This window comes from Canis lupus, chromosome 7 (assembly GCF_011100685.1).
Source record: "Canis lupus familiaris isolate Mischka breed German Shepherd chromosome 7, alternate assembly UU_Cfam_GSD_1.0, whole genome shotgun sequence".
Taxonomy (NCBI): Eukaryota; Metazoa; Chordata; class Mammalia; order Carnivora; family Canidae; genus Canis; species Canis lupus.
This window is the reverse complement of record NC_049228.1, coordinates 28,803,957-28,823,241: the sequence shown is the minus strand read 5'-3', so window position 1 is coordinate 28,823,241 and position 19,285 is coordinate 28,803,957. Positions and strand designations below refer to the sequence as shown.

Below are 19,285 nucleotides of genomic sequence, written 5' to 3'. Positions count from 1 at the left end.
AGAGAAGATTTTGGGTAAGCAAGGTCATAGGACATGTTAGCAGCCACTTGAATGGTGGTCAGGAGAAGAGTGGTTTTTCGGGTATTCTGTGGTCCCCAAAGGGCAGAACTAGAATGATTAGGTGAGCATTATAAACCATCACAAAACCCTGGAGAGACTGAAGCCAATTCTGGAGGACTATTTGCCCACCGTGAGATGGTTGAATGAAGGGTCATGGAGTACCATTGACAGAAGAAGCCTTAGGTCCATAAAAAGGACCACTGGCCTTCCCTTGTGCCTATCCCCCATCACAGATGACTGCAAGGCTTACTTGTCCGTTGCTGCCAACCAAGGCTGTGTTCACTGCAGTTTCCAACATGAGTTTATCATGGGTAGAAGGAATGCATAGTCTTACCCAACAACCAGTAACCCCACAGCCTGGATGCCCAGTTCTCCAACAGCATCCTCCTTCACTCAGCTTAAACTACCTTAGTAGTTTGGTTGGACATAGTTGGACATAGCCTCAACTTTGACATCACCCAAAACTATATCAGCTCTAAAATCACATACTCCAGCATCTCACTCTTTAATTACTGCTGCCTATTCTTGTAGATCTAGTGTTCAAGTATCTCACTGGAACACTTGTCAATCGTACCTCATTGAACATCCAGGCCATTAACTAGTTCCTTTATTCCTTCTTTTTTTCTGTTCTGTTCTGTACTGTTGCCAAACATATCTTGTCTCCATAATTGGATTTTAAAACTTGCCTTCTGAGACAATTCATTCCATTTGAGAAAAAAGGTCCTGCTCCTTATCGTGAGCCCATCTGCATTTGTTTGTTCACTTATTCATTCATACATTCAAAAAATATTTGTTAAGTATCTACAGCATATTGGGAATATGCTACATTCTAGAAACACAGCAATGAACAAGGTCATTTGTTCCTACCCTTACGGAACTTAGAATCTAGTAGAAAAGACAGACATTAAGCAATTACACAAATAATTAGTTAATTAGAATTAAAGGAAGAAAGAAAAGTATGTGCTGTAAGAGCATTAAAGAGATGACCTAGTCTAAGCAGTCACTTGTCATGAAGGGACATTTGAGCAGAGAACCTGAAACCGGAGTAGGAGTCAAACAGGCAAAAAGTGGGGATCTCCTAGATGGGGAGGGTAGATAACTCCAGGTGAAAGAAGCCAACGTGTTCAAAAGCACCAAGTGGGCAGACACAGCTCTCCGTTGTGGATAGAGTGTAACGCCTAAAGGGGGATGGTGTGAAATGAGGAGTGTAGATAGGCAAGACTAGATTTTGTGTGACTTGTGGCCTGTGGCAATGACTTGGAACCACACAGTCCCTCCCAACAGCAAACTGAGACCCTGGAGACAAATGAGTTTTAGGGATTTTATCATGCAATCCAGGGATGGTGGTTAGGGTCTGTTCTGAGGCTGTCAGTGTGAATGGAATACAGCTGGTTAAGGATTATTAAAAGAGCTATTAATAGGAAGGATTTGGCACCATTGGGACATTACGAAGAAAAATAAAATCCCCTTTATTATATCCACAGCTCTGTTGTGGTGTTGGTTGCACCATCTTAAGAATATACCCCCCCAAAAAAGAATATACGCAAACTACTGGACTGTACACTTAAAAGGGTGAGTTTTATGGTATGTGAATTTTATCCAAATAAAATAGAACTTTTAAGAAAGGACCTACACCCAGATCTAAATACAAACATTTTTATTATCAAACTTTGTACTGCCATGTCAAATACAAAATAGGTATGGCATAAGCCTAAATAAATACATACTTTAAAAGCTATAAAATATTTTAAAATCATAATTTAAAATACTTTATCAAACCCAAACACAGACCACACTTACATTCCAGACAATATTTCCATTGCAGTATATACAAATATTCATATTTACAATATTTGAGCAATTTCAGAGAAAATGATACATAGGTATTCCATAGGTACCTATTCCATAGGTAGCTTTATTTCCCAGAGTTCTTTTGCCCTGTCAAAATCTCTGACGTTCTGACCCTTAGCCTCTTCTGTTTACTTTTGGCTTTGCCTTTGCCAACATGCAGCCAGCACTTAATCTGAAACTTTTATTTTTCAATACATGCTAAATTAGTGAAAGTGTGGGACAGTTTTGATTCTCACATCATTTGCAAGATGGAGCAAGAAGTTCTGGTGATGGACGGGCCAAGAATTTCTCACTGTCAATGATCAGTTGAATCTTGGAGATTCCTTAGGAATTTTAAACTCCTTTATACATAAATATAAACACTCATACAGACTTTCCTTTCTTCATGAACATCCTAATAAACAAAATAACTCAATTAGGGAATAAATATTAAAAGTCTTCACTTTTTAAAAAAATCCACTGGGCAAATCTTTTACACAGTGAGTTCCTACCATGAATTTAAAATTTTATGTAATATTCAAGAATTATATATTGACACATTGCACCTGACAAGCATCTTTGTAAGAATGCAAAGTACATCCATATTTCTATATGTTTTTTTCAACAAAGATATTCATAAAAGTGTACCTTAACTGGTTTGCATTTATGTTTACATAATACATAAATGGCCTCACGGAAGTTTTTCATCATGGAAAACCACATACCTCTGAAAAAATAGCTGACAGTGTACAAATATATGCCATGCAGGTTCTACTTTCCTGATACTACTCATATTTTTATTTTTTTTAAAGTAGGCTCCACATCCAGCATGGAGCCCAATGAAGAGCTTGAACTCATGACCCTGAGACTAAGACCTGAGCTGAGGTCAAGAGTCAGATACTTAACTGACTGAGCCACCCAGGTGCCCCACTATTCATGTTTTTAAAAGCAACTATAGTAAAAACATTCACAACTTTACACTGATTCACGTAATACTGGGGACAGCATTTGCCCCTTTTAAAAATGAATTTACTACAGATATAACATTAGAGTCCCTTCATAAACAAAGATCCCTGATAAGTAACTTTTACCCTATCATAGCTCTAACATGCATATATTTTAAAGTCTCTAAACACTTACACTGAATTAAGAATTAGGGAAAATTGTACTTTAGCCAATGCAAATAAAAGAACACTTTAAAATCTCTAAGAACACTTTAAAATGCACTGAATCCCACAGGGGTAAAAGGGATTAGGACTGTGTTTAGCAATCCTTGCACAAAGTATTAAGCAGGATTTCCCCATGTACTCGCCTGTGGGCATTTAAAATATTTTTTTTGCATGTTGGTGATAGAATATCTTTGACCAAGTTGTTTCCCCTAAACTCCTTGGCAATTATTCATCCCAGTGACAGCAACCGTGTAATCAGTAGTTGAGACACAGTGAGGAGCAAAAGAAAGAAATAATATCACAAAATACTGTTTCTCTGCTGAGATCTCACAGTGAGCAGGGAAGAGAGTTAGAACAGGGATTCGGAGATTCCAGAGCCTGAGTCTCTTCACTTTTGCCTGGAAGAGAACATGTTTTCCCTCCATCAGCCAACATTTTCCAGATGCCGAGAAGAGGAAAGAGAAAGCTGAGTCTTGCTGGTGGCAGGCTGGCCTCACCCACTGGAGTTTGGAACGTTGAACTCCTCATGGGGGCCATGCTCTCAGCTGTAAAGGTGGCAGGTTGTGGGAGGTGAGAAGTGCCAGGAACCAGAGGAGTGCTCTCTGTCTCTACCATCATCAGAGTATTGTTCTAGTTCCCTGGAGGTACCGGTGTTCCTGCAAAGGAAGGGTGCATGCCATCAGGACACTTAATATTCTGCATCAATAGCAACAACAAAATTCACCTTCTAGCACAAACCACTGTGTTCACTGTCACTGGGGAGTCCAAATTTGAACAACAAAATCCTATTCTGTTAGGGCAACTAATCTATTCTGTATGATACTATAACAATGGATACATGGCATTATACACTTGTCAAAACCTGTGGAATATACAAAACCAAGAAGAATTCTAACTAAACTGTGGACTTTAGTTAATAATAATGTATCAATATTGGCCCATCAATTGTAACAAAATGCCACACTAGCTTGAGTTGTTAATAACAGAAGAAATTGGAGCAGCAGGGGGGTATGTTGGAATTCTAGTTTTTGCTCTCTTTTTCTGTAAATCTAAAACTGCCTAAAAATATAAAGTCTATTAGTTCACAAAATCTATTCAGGGAGGACTTGATTCTTCCAAACTCCCACAAAGCTGAGCAGAGTGGCCAAAAACACAGTTCTAGATCTAGACTACCTCGGTTTGAATTCTGGCTCACTAGCTTTGAAATTTCAGGCAAGTTATGTAAAATGTCTGTGCCTCATATTCTTCATCTATATGATAAGAAATAAAGCAACAGTCCCTATCTCACACAATTCCTACCTTAGGGCAGTACGTAGAAAATAGTAAATATCACATAAGTGTTAGCTATCATTATTCTTATTAACTTTCACAAGGGAAATCACTATGTAAAGGCCAGATCCGTGCTGCTTTCCCCTCCTTCTACAAAGAAATGAAACAGCTTTCCATAAAACACTGTGAAGATGGTAATACTCTGCCTCAGAAAATAGGCAGGTTTGGAGAATTCAAGGAGCAACAGAACACGAAGGACAGATACGTTCTCTCAAAATCGTATGTGATTTCAAATCTTACCTCATTCCTTTGGACTTAAAATAACTACAAAGGCATGTGATAGGATCCGTCTGATTGAAGGCTCTGGCAACTGCTGTGGAATACATGAGAACACTAAGTCAAACACTGTTTTCCAACACAAACAGATAAAAAAATGTACAGAATAGTCAATGGCATGCTTCAGACAAGGATACAACTCACCTGGCAGGAACAAATTTCTTTGCTGCAAGAAAAAGAAAACCATTAATTTGGACTAAAAGACTTTTAAGAACATATCAAATTCAGAAACAATATGGCTCTATTCACCAGGGAACACCATTCCTTTGGGGACCCTGTAATAATCAGAGCGCAAACACATCTTGGTGACATGCAAAGCACACGCTCATCCTAAGGGCTCAGCGGATAGCTGTAGCCTCAGCTTGTCAAGTTCATCCTGCCAGTTTTTCATGAGAAGTCCCAAATCTAGATTTTATGTGCGATTTCCCATTTTATAAATGTCAGAATTTAACTCGAAAAATAATAAATATTCTGTAAGCCAAACAACTCATAAGTGTGGCTAGATATGTTTGCATAAGTCCCCAGGAGATACCCCACATTTAAGCCTGTATTCCAAATAAATATTTTGGAAATGTTTAGCCATTTCCTGGGAGCACTAACTACATAAGTCTGACTGCACAGCTCCCAGGGGAACCACAGAATTCCGGTGAACAGCATCCCTTAGAGTTGTCCACTGTTAACTTTTATTTTTCCTAAAACTCTTCCCACTTTGAGTTGTACTATACACCCTTTCTCTAAGACCATGGCTCAATTAATGGCAGTTTATTAGTGTTTATCTAGCAACTCGAGTCTAATTACTATTTAAATGTGCAAGAGAAAACAGGATTCATCAGTGAGGGGGGAAAAGACATTTTTCAAAAACATTTTGGGTGGGATACACTCACAAGCTCCCTTACCTCTCTTCCGCAGGCGTTTCAGGAGCCAGAGGAGAAATGAGGCTACTGTCAGGAGGGAGGTCCCCCCAGCAGTGAGTCCAACTGCCAAGGGAATGCTGGACTCCGTGGGAGCTAGGCAAACAGTGGAGGAAGAACTGTCATGAGAAGGAACTGAATTTAAAGTCTTTCTGTTTTGGCCATTTGCCCTTTCCTTTGCACATTGATTAGCCATCAACTTCAATACATAAGGAGGAGGCATGGTAGGTACTAAAGGCCTCTGAGGTCAGCCCAAACCACCCGTGCCAGACGATATCCCGCCACTGCCATGAGAGCTCTTATCTGCCAGAACCCACTGCTCCTCGGTCAATACTGCATGGGTGCTCTCTCCCTTACTTGGTTTCCCTTCTTTGACCGGTATCTCCCCTTTTTCCACTTGTCAGAATGTTACCCATTCTGTTACCCGTACCCCTTGTCACTTGCCACCTCTTCTGTTTCCTCTGTATCACCACAAAATTAAATATTCTCCAGCTTATTAACCTTGGGAACCTTTCTGATTTAATGAATGGTTCATTGCTTTCCCCTTCTTCTTTCCAGTCCCCCAGACAACCAGTGCCAATCAGGGCTTCACCTTCACAGGTAGGCAGCATCCCAGACCAGTGTCCCGTGGCGTCACACATCAGAGCTGCAGAGCCATTGAGTGTCCATCCTTCAGGACATGCAAACGCACATACAGCACCAAACACAGGCTCCCCACTGCAGCTTATGTTCATCTTTCCGGAAACTGCCAGACTTGAACATTGCACCACTGCAAATGATGAGCACATAGGTAGATGTTAACAAAAATCTCCTGGGAAAATGGCTAAAACTGACTGAAAAGTCATCAGTAAACATAACATATAAGCACTTAGTTTTCAGCATGTAGGGAATTAGGATCAAGCCCCGTGGGGCAATACTGCTTCAGATACATACAAAGTATTTGACCTAACTCCTTAAAGTCTAAACTCAGTCCTACCTTGGCAAGAGGGGACCTCCTGTGACCACCGTCCCTGAGATGTGCACTCAAGCTGAGCTGACCCATGTAATTCAAAGCCTTCCTCACAGCTGAAGGCACAGGAGGACTTGTAGGTGAACTCTCCAGTAGAGGAATGGGCACACCTCACCAAGCCGTCCTGGGGCTGCTGGACAGCATCACATTTCACAGCTGGAAGACATGAGTGAGCACATTAAAAGTCTGTATCAGGCAGCAGCAGGTGTCTCACATAATCAAATCCTGAGCTCTTCAATAGTTTTTATCTTAATATTAAAGCAAAAACCTTACCTTCACATGTGGGCTCTTCACTGTCCCATTTGCCTGTGAGGCCACACTGGAGTGTTTTGGATCCCTTCAACACAAATCCCTTCTCACAGAAGAACTCACAGCTGGACCCACTTTGGAAACTTCCAGAAGCACCAGGAAGACAGCTCATGTAGCCTCTCTCTGGGCTGGACAAGGCCTTGCACTGAGAAGCTGAGACATCAAAATGATGGTCAGAAAAGATTGCAGTGGAACTGGCGAGTCCTTGGAATTTGATGAATGAATCCATTCATTTTGGACAAAGCAATGCTCAGAGATACCAAGGCTCTTCATTAATCCCTGGACAACCGGGAAGATGACTGTTTTCTTTGAATGCCAGCCCCTTCATTGATAATGGCCCTCGGTAAAGGACAGCCTTTAAGAGAACCAGTGGATCCTGAGCACTGTTCTGACATTTGAAAGAAGTTACAGTCAAGAGAAAGATTTTACATAGTCAGAGACCAACTTATGGGTCCTGGATGCTAATGGATGATGCCAAAATATAAGGAAGGTAAGGAGGCAGCACATAAAATGTGTCTGCTTTGCAGTTTGGCTTTGGTCTTGTGGCTTCTTACCACTAGAAATGATTGTGTACAATATCTGGCTGTAAGAATACCAGTTTGTGATAGCTTGCTTTCAACATCACTGCTCTTGCTTTAAAATGAATTAAGTTTTAGCACTTAGGCATGTATTAAGGGTGTCTTTATGTATGACACCACACTTGGTGCATTCTCATCACTGCTAATTATGAGCAGTTTCAGTAGAAAAGTATTAAGAGTTTTAAAATCAAGTCATGTTCTCACAATCCCACTTTAAATCTTCTCATGTGATTTCCCCTTAGATTAAGCTCTCTGCCCACTCCATAGCAATGTCTACAAAGCTCTATTTGCTCGGCACAGTCAAGAAACCTGCAAAGCATGCACTCTCAGTATATACAATCCTTTCCCCAGGTAAGCTTTGGTTCTTTTGTATGAAACTCAAAATAGAAGATGAATGTTGCCCATCACATCTGATTACTCTAGTCAAAGTAGGCATCTAGTTTCATTTTAACTGCCCATGTTTGAAGATCGCTGCCCTTTCAGGAAGGGGATGTGTAAAGGAGGAGCTCTTGGGCTTACCTTTACAAACTGGGACTTGCTGACTCCATTGTCCTTGTGCAGTACATTCAATTTGGGCTGGCCCTTGCATCAGGAAGCCTTCGTTGCAGGTGAAATTGCAGGAGGATCTGACGGTGAACTCACCAGCAGGGGAATGGCTACAGCTCACAGACCCATTCTGAGGATGGCCGATGGCACCACATGTCACAGCTGTAACATAGGTAATCATGGACATTAGCAAGTCTGACCATTTAAAGTACAAGTTGAGAAAAAAATGTTTACAGTAAATCTTGCTATGGAGCCATTCTACCTTTACATGTTGGCTTCCTGTTGTCCCAGTTCCCGGATGAGGTACACTGGAGGCGCTTGGGTCCCATTAGTTCAAATCCTTCTTCACACTCAAAGGTACATGTCATGTTCCATGGGAAGTTTCCAGAGCTTTGGAGACAGTCCATGACTCCATTGGCAGGATTTGTCAAAGCACTGCACTCAACCACTGAGGATTGAGAAAGCATCATGAATTTTACAGAAGAATGATACGTTCACTTCCTATTGAGTTGAAGTTTATAACAGGGCAAGGAAGCAGCCTTCGAACAGCAGATCCCAAAGTCCTAGGTTAATTCTTGGAAGCATGCACAGACACAATAAAGCTTTTATGCTTTTTCCTAATACCTTCATCTTCCCTGATTGATTTATACTTTGACTATGCTGAGTGGTCTCTGGCCTGTGTTAACATACCTCATCATGTCTCTGATCTATTTTAAGGCAAAAACAAAGAAAAATAAACAGATTCTAGATCAGGATTTATGACTAATGGTGACAGCAAGAATACTGACATACACAACACATTCATTTATGTCAGCCCAGCAGGACCTGGAGACAAAAAGTTTCCATCTCCAGCTTAGAAAGATAAGCCTGAGGAAACAAACAAACAAACAAACAAAAAAAAACGCTGTCAGGACTGCTTGACTACCATGGTCTTCAATTTATGTACTGCATTGAGAGAGGCTGGGCAGGGGGAGAGAAGTCATGAAGATTTCTCAAAGTGTGGTGCCACTGCTAAAGGCATTCCCTTACACACCACCAGAGCCTCAGAAGCACCCATCTCAAACATGGAATAAAAAACTCTCTCAACCCAAGCAGGTGCCCTATTGGCCACACAAGCTGGCTGGGAGAAGAAGTCTTATTAAAAACAATAACAAAAAGAACTTTCCCTGGAGTTTTGAAAATGTTGTAAGTTGGATCAAAAACCAAGGCAACAGGGATGAGTTAGAGAATGCTGTGTGTGCATTTGGAGAGAGGTTTACCATTGCAGGCTGGAGGAGAAGCGCTCCATTCCCCTGTGGAAGTGCACTGTGTGGCTTCCGTGCTGCTTGGGAGGTAACCCTTGTCACAGCTGACAAAGCAGGAAGAATTGTAGCTGAAGGTCCCCAGAGGGTGAGTGCAAACCAGGCTTCCGTGCTCAGGGGCCTCCTGGGCTTGACAGGTCACAACTGAAAGGAGAAACCACGTCAGATCTGCTCTCTATCACCCAGCATAAAATAAGAAAGTCCTGGAAACTGTAACTACAATTTATCAAATGCCTCCTATGTGCCAGGCACTATGCATTCATTCACATAGACCTAACTATTGGGGTTCATACTATTATTACCACCCTCATTTTACAGTGAGACAGCTGGCACTCAGGGAGTTTAACTACCCAGTCCAGGTGCTGTAAGTAATAGTGGTTTTGAAGCCAAGGCATGATGGCCTTGGCTCTTACGCACCACGTGACACTACATGTCCCAGGGAAGGGAAGACATGCACACCTGATACCAAAGTCATCTAGGACACAGGATAGTGCTACCAACTCAAGTGAAGGAATGGGTGAAACGAGGACTTACCTTGCTCACACCTGAGACCTCTGAAGCCAGGGTGGCACTTGCATGTGTAGTTGTTGACAGTCTCCACACACTCACCATGGCCGCTGCAGGATGTAGGGGTACAGGCAGCTGCAGAAAACACAATCCATGATGTGGAGGATCATCATTGTGCTTGTTATGCTTTCCCTTGGACTTAGGATCAGCAGTGTGTGACAGAGGTGTCACCAATTATAGGGACTGCCAGGGATTTTAACTGAAGTGCTTCACATAACGCCAGGGCTCAGCTATCTTAAACCTTGAGGTTAATGTAGAGATATCAGGGGTATAGCTGTCACTGGCATCAAGAATAGAAAATTCCCTTTATCATAAATTTGAAAGATAGTTCTCCTTCTACACATAAATGAGTAAAGTGTGTCGTATGTGTATACACTATACACATACATATACAATATATATAATACTATATATGTATTGACGTACATATATGCATATGTGTACACATATGCTTTCTTGCCTACATGCTTTCCTACATTCACACAAAGAAGCAAAAAGATATAATGTACCAAATAGAATGCTTTAAAATTGTATTTTTTAGAACAGAAAATTACCATAGTAGAGACCAGATTTTTCATGCTGTCAACAACTTGTCAAGATGCCCACAGCCTGAACCTCTCTCCCACAGCAGCCCATACCTGTGTAACATAAGGCAAGCTTCTTTTTGTCACATCTCTCGTCATTCCACTTCCCCGAGTCCTTGTCCCTCTTGATGTAGATCTCCACACAGTCTTCATCGTTTTGCTTATTGTTTGGTTCACCAGGAGCCCAGTTCTTGGCTTCTTCGGTCAGTAGCTTCTGGGTCCCTATCCAGGTCCACTTCTTGTTGACCTTCCTGATTCCAATCCAGTAGTAAGTTGGTGTATAGCTGAACATGGAGTTCAGGTATTTAATCTCTTCCTGGTTTTGAATCGCGACAAGATGTGTGTACCTTTGCTGACAGTAAGTACTAGCCTCGTCAAAAGTCATGGCTTCTGTGGAGGCATTGTATGACCAGGCTCCACCCTCTTTAAATAGGAGAAGCACTAAAGGGGAAAGGATGAAAGGCATGGGAAGGTTAGCACTGCTATGGTTTGACTGTATTAACTGGGCTTTTTACAATCTTATTGTCATCATACAGTGTCCTTTGGAATGTCTCAAATTTTTTTCACCTTTTCCAAAGTAAGAAGGGGTACAGATGAGAAACTACCATAAACTACACCTATCTTTAGTGGTTGAGCCTCCCTGCGCTCATCCACCATAATCTATCAGTATGTCCACTACGGTAGAATAATAATCAGAGTAACTAAGCTTTTTGAGCACTTAATACACACCATTAAGCACCATCTGATGCCCTTTCTGTGATGCTGGCTTCTCACAATGCCTCTGGGAAATAGGCTATCTATGATCAACACTTTATACATTAGGAAGCTGAGAGACAAAGAGGTCAATTGCCCCTGGCCCAGGCTGGAACACATTGTGTAGAGAGGCCAGAGATGCTGCTAAACATCCTACAATGCACCAGCTCCCTGTGAGGAGCAGATATTCTGTCTGAAATACCAGTAGTGTCAAGGATGAGAAACTCTGGTCTAACAAATGACACTGACTTACCAAGAGTAAGAGCAGGGAGAAGCTGTGAAGTGATCATGACTTCTAGAGTTCTTTTCATCAAAAAATTAGTCTTGAAATGACTTTCTGTGGAGAGAGGGAGTACAAAATTCATTATAGAAAGAAATTTTAGGTAGCCGGTTACTGAGATCATTCTACAATGATGTTTTTAGCAGTATCATGAGATTTTAGGTAAAGGATAACAGTGCCATCATCTTTGTTTCAAAGAAGTTGACTGGATTGCACACATACGAAATTAAAATTTTCATCATGTAGATGAAAGAGAAAAGCCAGAGTTTAATGAGTCTGAATATAACAAGAACCTGAACAAGTCTTTTTGTCAAAAGGCTTTCTGCATCTCTATTCATATGGATAATCTTGTTTCATGGCCACCCCCATAAAGACACTTTGCACTTACTATTCTGTGAAGCGGTGGTTTTGATGCCGATTTGATTCTTGATTGTGTCACTGCTGCTTCTGTCTCGTACCAGTTCACAGGTCTGATGTGAAGTCAGCCAAGAACAGCAGAGCACTGCTCCTGTTGGAGCCCCTTTATAGGGAAGCTCGCTTCCTGTGAGTAATAGGAGGATATGTCCAAGCCCAGTGAAGAGGAATTCCCCAGCAGCATCCAAAAAGTTTCCCGGGAATATCCATAACGCCAAAAAATTACAGTGATGTCAGAAACTCTAAGCCTCCAAACTAATTCTTCTTTGCTCACATGCCCTTTTATTTTACATTAATCCTATTAATATGGCATACATTTGGGGTTTAAATTTTAATAACATAAAATTGATGTCTTTAAAAAGTTTAAAAACTTTGCTAATTTAGCAGCATCTCTCCTGTAATTGTGGTGGTAAGCACACGAATTCCACGAAAAGAAGCAAAACTCAGACTTAGTTTTATTATCTGTGGACTACCATTCTTAATTTTCTCACCTGTAGCTGTCAGCTATGGGCCACCAATCTTTTCTTTTCTCTCTCTCTCATCTTAACCTACAGTTTTAACCATTTTAACCTACAGCGTCTCACAGAGGAATGAGTCACAAGGTATATCCTCAGATCTTGTGCATAATGATAGCTAAATTACTAGAAATAATATCTCCCAGGTAAATATTTGAAATAATTCCTTGTTTCTTAAAAACAACAAATTCAATCCATTTTAACCTACAGCGTCTCACAGAGGAATGAGTCACAAGGTATATCCTCAGATCTTGTGCATAATGATAGCTAAATTACTAGAAATAATATCTCCCAGGTAAATATTTGAAATAATTCCTTGTTTCTTAAAAACAACAAAAATGGGAAACAGATTTAGTTGTCCATGTCTGGAAAACATTTATTCATGATTTGTTCAGTGAAAAAAAAAGATGAAAACTATATGTGTTCATAATTAATTGACTCAAATTTTATTTAAGAGTTTTAAATTATGTATGTGTAAAGAATAACAAAACTGTACCCAAATGTTAACAGTGGCTAACTTTGGGTGGCAAGACTTGGGGTAAGTTTCTTCATGAATAAATTCTTCATGAGTATTTTCAGCATTTTCCAATTTTGGCAATGGCTCTCTATTACTTTTATAGTAAAAATAACACAGTTTAAAGGATCCTATGTCCAAATGCAAGTGAAGGGGATCTATATAATATCACTTATTCTACTCTTCATATTGACATTTCTTTGGGGTGATAGCATATCCCCTTCTCTGCATCTTGTCTAATTTAAATGATAGACACAGTAAGTGCAGATCATTTAAATTTCCATAGGGAAAGTTGTTGACCCCTACAAGTACCTTCCAGAAGATCCTAATTGCAAAGGAAAATTCTCTCTTTGGCTAAATTTACGTTGAGAGAACTTCGGGGAGATAATCCAATACCAGAAGGAGATATAAGAGAATAAGAAGTGGAGTAAATTTGAGAGGAAGGTACTTTATTATCAGACTCATGATATTCCAAACCCACTCACCCTTAAAGTTATCCTGCGTTCTCCCAAAATATTCCCCTGAGGTTGGGTCAGCAAATCAGGTACCCAGGGTACTGGGACCTAGAGGCTTTCTTCAGGCTCCAGGGTTGCTGCAGAGGCCATGAGCAGACTTAGCCTCCCTCTCATGGAGACCTCAGCACAGTGAGAGGCAGGAGGGGGAGAGACAGCAACTGTCAGGATCTGATGAGGGCACCCACTTGCTGGAGATGGAGGATGAGTTGAACAATTGAGCAAGAGCTGAATAGCTGGAGATTTTGAGCATAATCTCCCCCTCCCCAAATAAACCTATGTTCCCTGAGTAATAGGCTGAGTAGAAGTGCCTGAAAGCCCCATCGAATCTCCCAGGTTCTGAAGATGTACGCCGCAGTCCCTCTACTGCTTAGTTTAAACTCTGGCTTCGTATGGATTCCTTTACAGCCTGCACGCTGGGGAGACTAAGGGAAGAAGAAAGACAATGCAAACCTGAGCTCAGTCCAAGCTCCAGCACCAAAACTATTTCATCTGTGAGGCACCACACATCCTGGCTTCTTCATCCCTTTTCCTGGAAGTCATTTGTCTTCTTCTTGCCAGCCTTTAATGGGCATCAAGAACTTTACCGACCTTCCCTTCATTGCCCAGACTCATTCTCACCTTTATGGTGAAGAGTATCGCTTAGGGAGTGAGAGACAGCCAAGAAAATGATATGGGGGTTGCCAAGACAAATGTTCCAATTTTATCCAAAGCCATCCTATATACTTCCAACAGCTAGGGATAAATAAAAGGTATGTACAGGAGACTGTTGGGTTTAATGGATGGTAGCACCAGCCATAACCACATGGGGCAAGACCAACTTTCAAGGCATGAATTTGGCTTTGGTTCCTCACTGCTGAAGGGAACTGCAAGGCATGGGCAGTAGCCTTCTGGGGGCTCTTGATTGGTTCCCTTTCCCCTGAGGAGTATTGCTGGGTACTTTTTTTGTTTTAGTCTTGATAGCTTCCTCATCACATTCTACTCTGCCAACACCTAATGTACTTCTGCAGAGTTTAAGGTAAGGAGAGGAAATCCCAATATGGACACAATTCTATTTACAGAATAGAAATGTGGTATTTCTCATATACCCCGATTGTGAAATGAAATTAACAATATAATGATTTAAAATGTAATTTCTTCATCAAAGCATAAGCCTATGGAAAGCTGGTCTTGTTCCTTTTGAATTTATTCCCCAGGAAGGCATATTCACTCATTTGGGATTTGTAGCTATCTTAGAACACCTGAGTCAGGTGAGAGCCCCGGGCTCTTCCTCAGTCTGAGCTCCCACGCTCAGAGGGAACAGTGGGGTTCAGACACTTCTCTCACAGGAAGAAGTCTCACTGTGCAGCTTGTTTAAATGTGTGTCTTCAGGTCCAATGCTCAGAGACTCTGACTCAGTGGGTCTGGGTGGGGCCCAGGAATCTTCATTGTCAATGAACATCTCAGATAATTCTGAAACAGATGCCCAAACCCCACCACACTTTGAGATATAACGGCCCAGGGCCACCCTAATTTAGGAGAGAATATTAAGAAGACCCTATGGCTGGTGCTTAGTAATAGGTACCAGAATTTTGACTAAAATGTCACTGTAGCTAATCCTGATACCCTCTCTGCTGGATGGCCAGAGACCCTATTTGTAACAGTGCTGGGACCAAACAAGTAATATTTGGGATGAGTGGATGCTCTGAGTTCTTATATGTGGAAAGTAAGTGGATTTTAACTAAAGAAAGAGAACAACTGCTTGAAGAAGTGATGTAAGTATATAGATATTCAGGTATTATCCTCCCTTCCTTCAGAAGCACTCTGTAATTCCACAAATTTCCCATTATGAACTTCCTAAACAATTGTGAGACTTACAAATTTGATGTGTTTCCTTGCTTCCTATTTGGCAGCGCCTTATCTTAAAGTTTCCTCTTTCTGTTTTGGGATATAAGAACTAACTAATGGGAATATCTTCAAAATGAGCCAACTGCGGTGAATTCCCAAAGCGGAAGAAACAAGTGCGGGCAGCCTGGTGAATTGACAGAGCTTTTCCTGAGTGTAGCCAGACTGTTTGCCGACACTGGTTAACTGACTGAAAAAAATGTCCCTAGATTTTAGAAAAATCCCTTTGCTTGTTTTCCTTGGCCATAGTGCTGCCTGTTTTGTAACACAGAGATTTCCTAAAGGACTATTCTTAGCTTTGCTCTCAGTGCTTCATATCAGAAAAATTGGGGTCTGGTCAGTCTTTGATGACAAGAGATTACTGTTTCACACTAGTTAGTTCCATGACTTGGAGCAAGGTTTTTTTTGTCTCTTTAAGCCTCAGATTTCCCATCTGAGAACCAAAGGTGCTTGACTGAAGTCCTGGCTGCTATAATATATTATAACATAATGTATAAATATAGGAAAAGACACCAATTTAGGTCCAAATGTTCATTATTTTTCCTTGCTGTGACATCTTTAGGTAATAATCAATAATGATATCATATATAAAGTGTCTACTGGATACCAAGTGCTTTACATACATTACTCCATACAAATTTCACAAAATAAAAGCAGACATTATTCATTTCATTTCACAGAGGATGAAACACGAACCCAGAGAAGTTAAACAACATGCTGTGATTTTTTTGAGTTATTAAATGATCAACAGGGATTCAAATCCATGTTTGTGTTCTTCTAAAGACCATGTCCTTTGTGTTCATTCCATGCCTGCTCAGACAAAAACCCCAGCAGGAAATATACCTTAGTTTTTGCATGTAAAAAATGTTAAAGCAGCCTCTTTGACTTTCTATACCCATGGCTGGCCCTGTCAATTCAGTGTCATGTTGGGATCCTTTTAAAGTGGACCCTAAGACAAGGATGTGAATGAAAGTCATTTATTTGGGACATGATCCCAGGAAGCACAGTAGGTGAGTAAGGAAGTATGACAGGGAAAGCAAGGAACCTGGTAAAGGGTGTGCTAATAAGCAGGTTACCACTGTGGGAACAAGGCCTCAGCCAACCAGGGAGCTCTGGGAGATGTCTAAGATTTGCCCCAAGAAGGGGTGAAGGAATTCGGGTGGACCCACTAACTCCAATCTGTCATTGGCTGAGAGCTGAGTGGGGAGGATGTGGTTAATTCCTCTGCACTTTCAGAGGAATTGTCTGGATTCCTGAGGCCAAAGCCCTCCACAAAGAATGGCAGGTGTTTACAGGTGGGAATGACATGATCTGGCTTCTGTATGCAGTGTTGGGACAAGATGGGTTTGTTAGTTTCCTACTACTGCTGTAACAAATTACTACAAATTTGATGGCTAAAAACAACTCAAATTTATCATAGTTTCTGTAGGTCAGAAATATGGTGGATGGCTTCTTTACTCTGGGTTTCACATTGTCAAAATCAAAGTGTAAGCCATTTTGGCTCTTCTTGGGAGATCCTGGGAAGAACCTACTTCCAAGATCATTCAGCTGGTTGTCAGAATCCAGTTTTTTTGTGGTTGCTGGCTGCCAACCAGGAGTCACTCTCAGTGTCTGGGGCCTACATCTCTTGGCCTATGACCCTTTCTCTTTCCAAACTCAGCAATGGCTGAATCCCTCTCTCAAATCTCTCCAACTTCTTCTTCTGCCTCATTGCTCTTCTGTCAACCACTTCTGCATGGATTTGAAACAAGGGAGGACAGAAGGACCAGTATTCCCAAGGACATACTTTTTTGTTGAAAGTGCTTTAAAAAGGAAAATTGCTATTTTCATTTACATTTCATATTTCTATACATATTATTAGAGGTCAGCTATTTTTAAGGATCTCAGATGATCTAACCAGCCTTCAGTGTGTATCCTGTCCTACTTCTGACTCTACTTATGGTGTGACCATTTTTGCTATAATCTCAAAGGAGAAAAATAAAACTTATAAAAAAGGCAAAAACAACAACAAAATAATCTCATTCTGAGCATTCCAGTAACTTTTTTATGTTTATACTTAGCTGTACTATCAATAGTTGGTTTGTATAAAATGGTTAGCAAGGCCAAAGATAAAAGCTTTCTTTTTCTCTCTTTTTTGATCTGTGAACTTGCTGCTTATTTTTTGGCCTGTGTGATGTATATGTGAAACAATTTTGTCCAATAATAAACTGGAATTTTATTTTGCTGAGTCATCCTAAAAAAGAGAGATATGTAAGGACTGATTCACTATTTGGAGTCATTTTCCAATACATGATGTTTGCTATAACCTAGTTTTACTTACTGTCCATTAATTGCTGGTGTTCAAATTCTTACTGAAAAATTCGGGTAATTCTGGACATCATAGAGTATTTCATTTGTTGTTGCATCCCCAGCACCTGATTCAGCCTGGCTTTTAGTAAATGATCACAGATATTTGTTAAATTAACAAATGAATGAAGTCACTTGAAATCATGACTTTTGCATCCTAATCATGAATTTCAGAATAGTTGGCATCCTAAAAAGGAAGTGTTCTTTCTACTTCAATCTCATACAATGTAAAGACAGAAAACCATATGGGAAAAGCCTCAATATCTCCTAGTACCAAACTGAATGCCAAATTTGAGAAGCTAAGTGAGAGGTTTGATGAACCTATCCATGTCCTTCTTCATGCTGAGAGCCTACCTATAGTCAAATCACAGAAAAGTAAGGAGCACTCCTTTAGGGGGATACTTCCACATGGAAAATAATGAGGCTCAATTATTATAAGTGGTTTTTATCTTTAAAGCCAGTAGGAGATTTTTCTCAATAAGAAATGATTCTGACCTATGCCATTCGCAAATCTTCTTTAAAATACCTTAAAATTCTAGGATGCCTGGGTGGCTTAGTTGGTTAAGTGTCCAACTCTTGATCTGACCTCAGGTCTTGATATTAGGGTAGCAAATTCAAGCCCATTTTGTGCGCCACACTGGACATGGAGCCTACTTAAAAAAAATCTTAAAATTTTACTAGAATATGTGGAACTTCCCTACCTAGTTCTGGGAAGTTATAGCCTTCATGTCAAAACTGGACAATGCCAGAACAAAGGTAGGAAACCAATCTCTTTTATGATGAGAACGTCTAGAGAGAATAGCCCTCTGGACTCCTCCCACACCAAGTCAGCACCCTGGCACTGACTCTGTGTGTGTATAACTATGCCTTATCCACAGACAAGGGCCATCTATCTATGATGTAGCAATCAGGACAGTCAGCTGCATCCACTTCACCTTGTTTGCCAGTGTTACAGGGGGGCAAGGTAATGTTTTTGGGGAAGCAGAGTATCCAGGGTGAATAAATGATAAACCGGACAATGAGAAGCTTGCACGAATTGTCCAGAAAGAGGACTGCGGAAGAAGATTTGGGGCTAACTTCCAAAATAGAATTTTCTTGCTCTCTGGATGTTGGCTTCCTTGACCTTTGATGGTTAGAGGTTCCTTTCCTTGTTCAACAATGTTGATTTTGGAGAGAAAACAGAGCTCAAAAACCCACAGGTCATCCCCTGAGGAATGTTACTGGAATACAAAGGGCAGTTTCACAAAACCAGCAAGGACTCATCTCTGCTTCTAGTAGATAGGAAGAGAGGAAGAGATGAACAATACCTTTTTAAGAAGCTCAGTTTTATCGCTTGATCTTACAAAAAGATGCCTCCAGTCAGTCTAGCTAAAGGTAATCAGCATGGGAGCGTCTTTATGATTCCACCAAGTGGAATGTTTCCCTTAATTAAGAGAGCCTCCCCTGACTTGGGAAAATGAAATACTTTCTCTGATGTGAGTGTCGGACAGCCATAATTCCCATTGACCAAAAACTCAGGAAAATTAAGGCAATTATCTGAAGTGATCAGAAATGAGTCATTTTCCTCCCTTGAAATATTCAGAAAATTGAAGCAAAAG

The 19,285-nt window shown here is 40.7% G+C and overlaps 1 protein-coding gene across 1 annotated transcript; it reads right to left on the bottom strand.

Moving 5' to 3' along the window:
- Positions 1-1,703: 1,703 nt before the first annotated feature.
- SELE (selectin E) lies at positions 1,704-11,529 on the bottom strand. The gene is given in 13 exon segments (NM_001003310.2): positions 1,704-3,715; positions 4,629-4,701; positions 4,809-4,830; positions 5,561-5,671; positions 6,168-6,344; positions 6,552-6,740; positions 6,858-7,046; positions 7,991-8,179; positions 8,280-8,465; positions 9,277-9,462; positions 9,853-9,960; positions 10,524-10,910; positions 11,476-11,529. Coding segments are annotated over 12 exon segments (1,830 nt in total). The 5' UTR covers positions 11,513-11,529; the 3' UTR covers positions 1,704-3,715; positions 4,629-4,652.
- Positions 11,530-19,285: the final 7,756 nt, after the last annotated feature.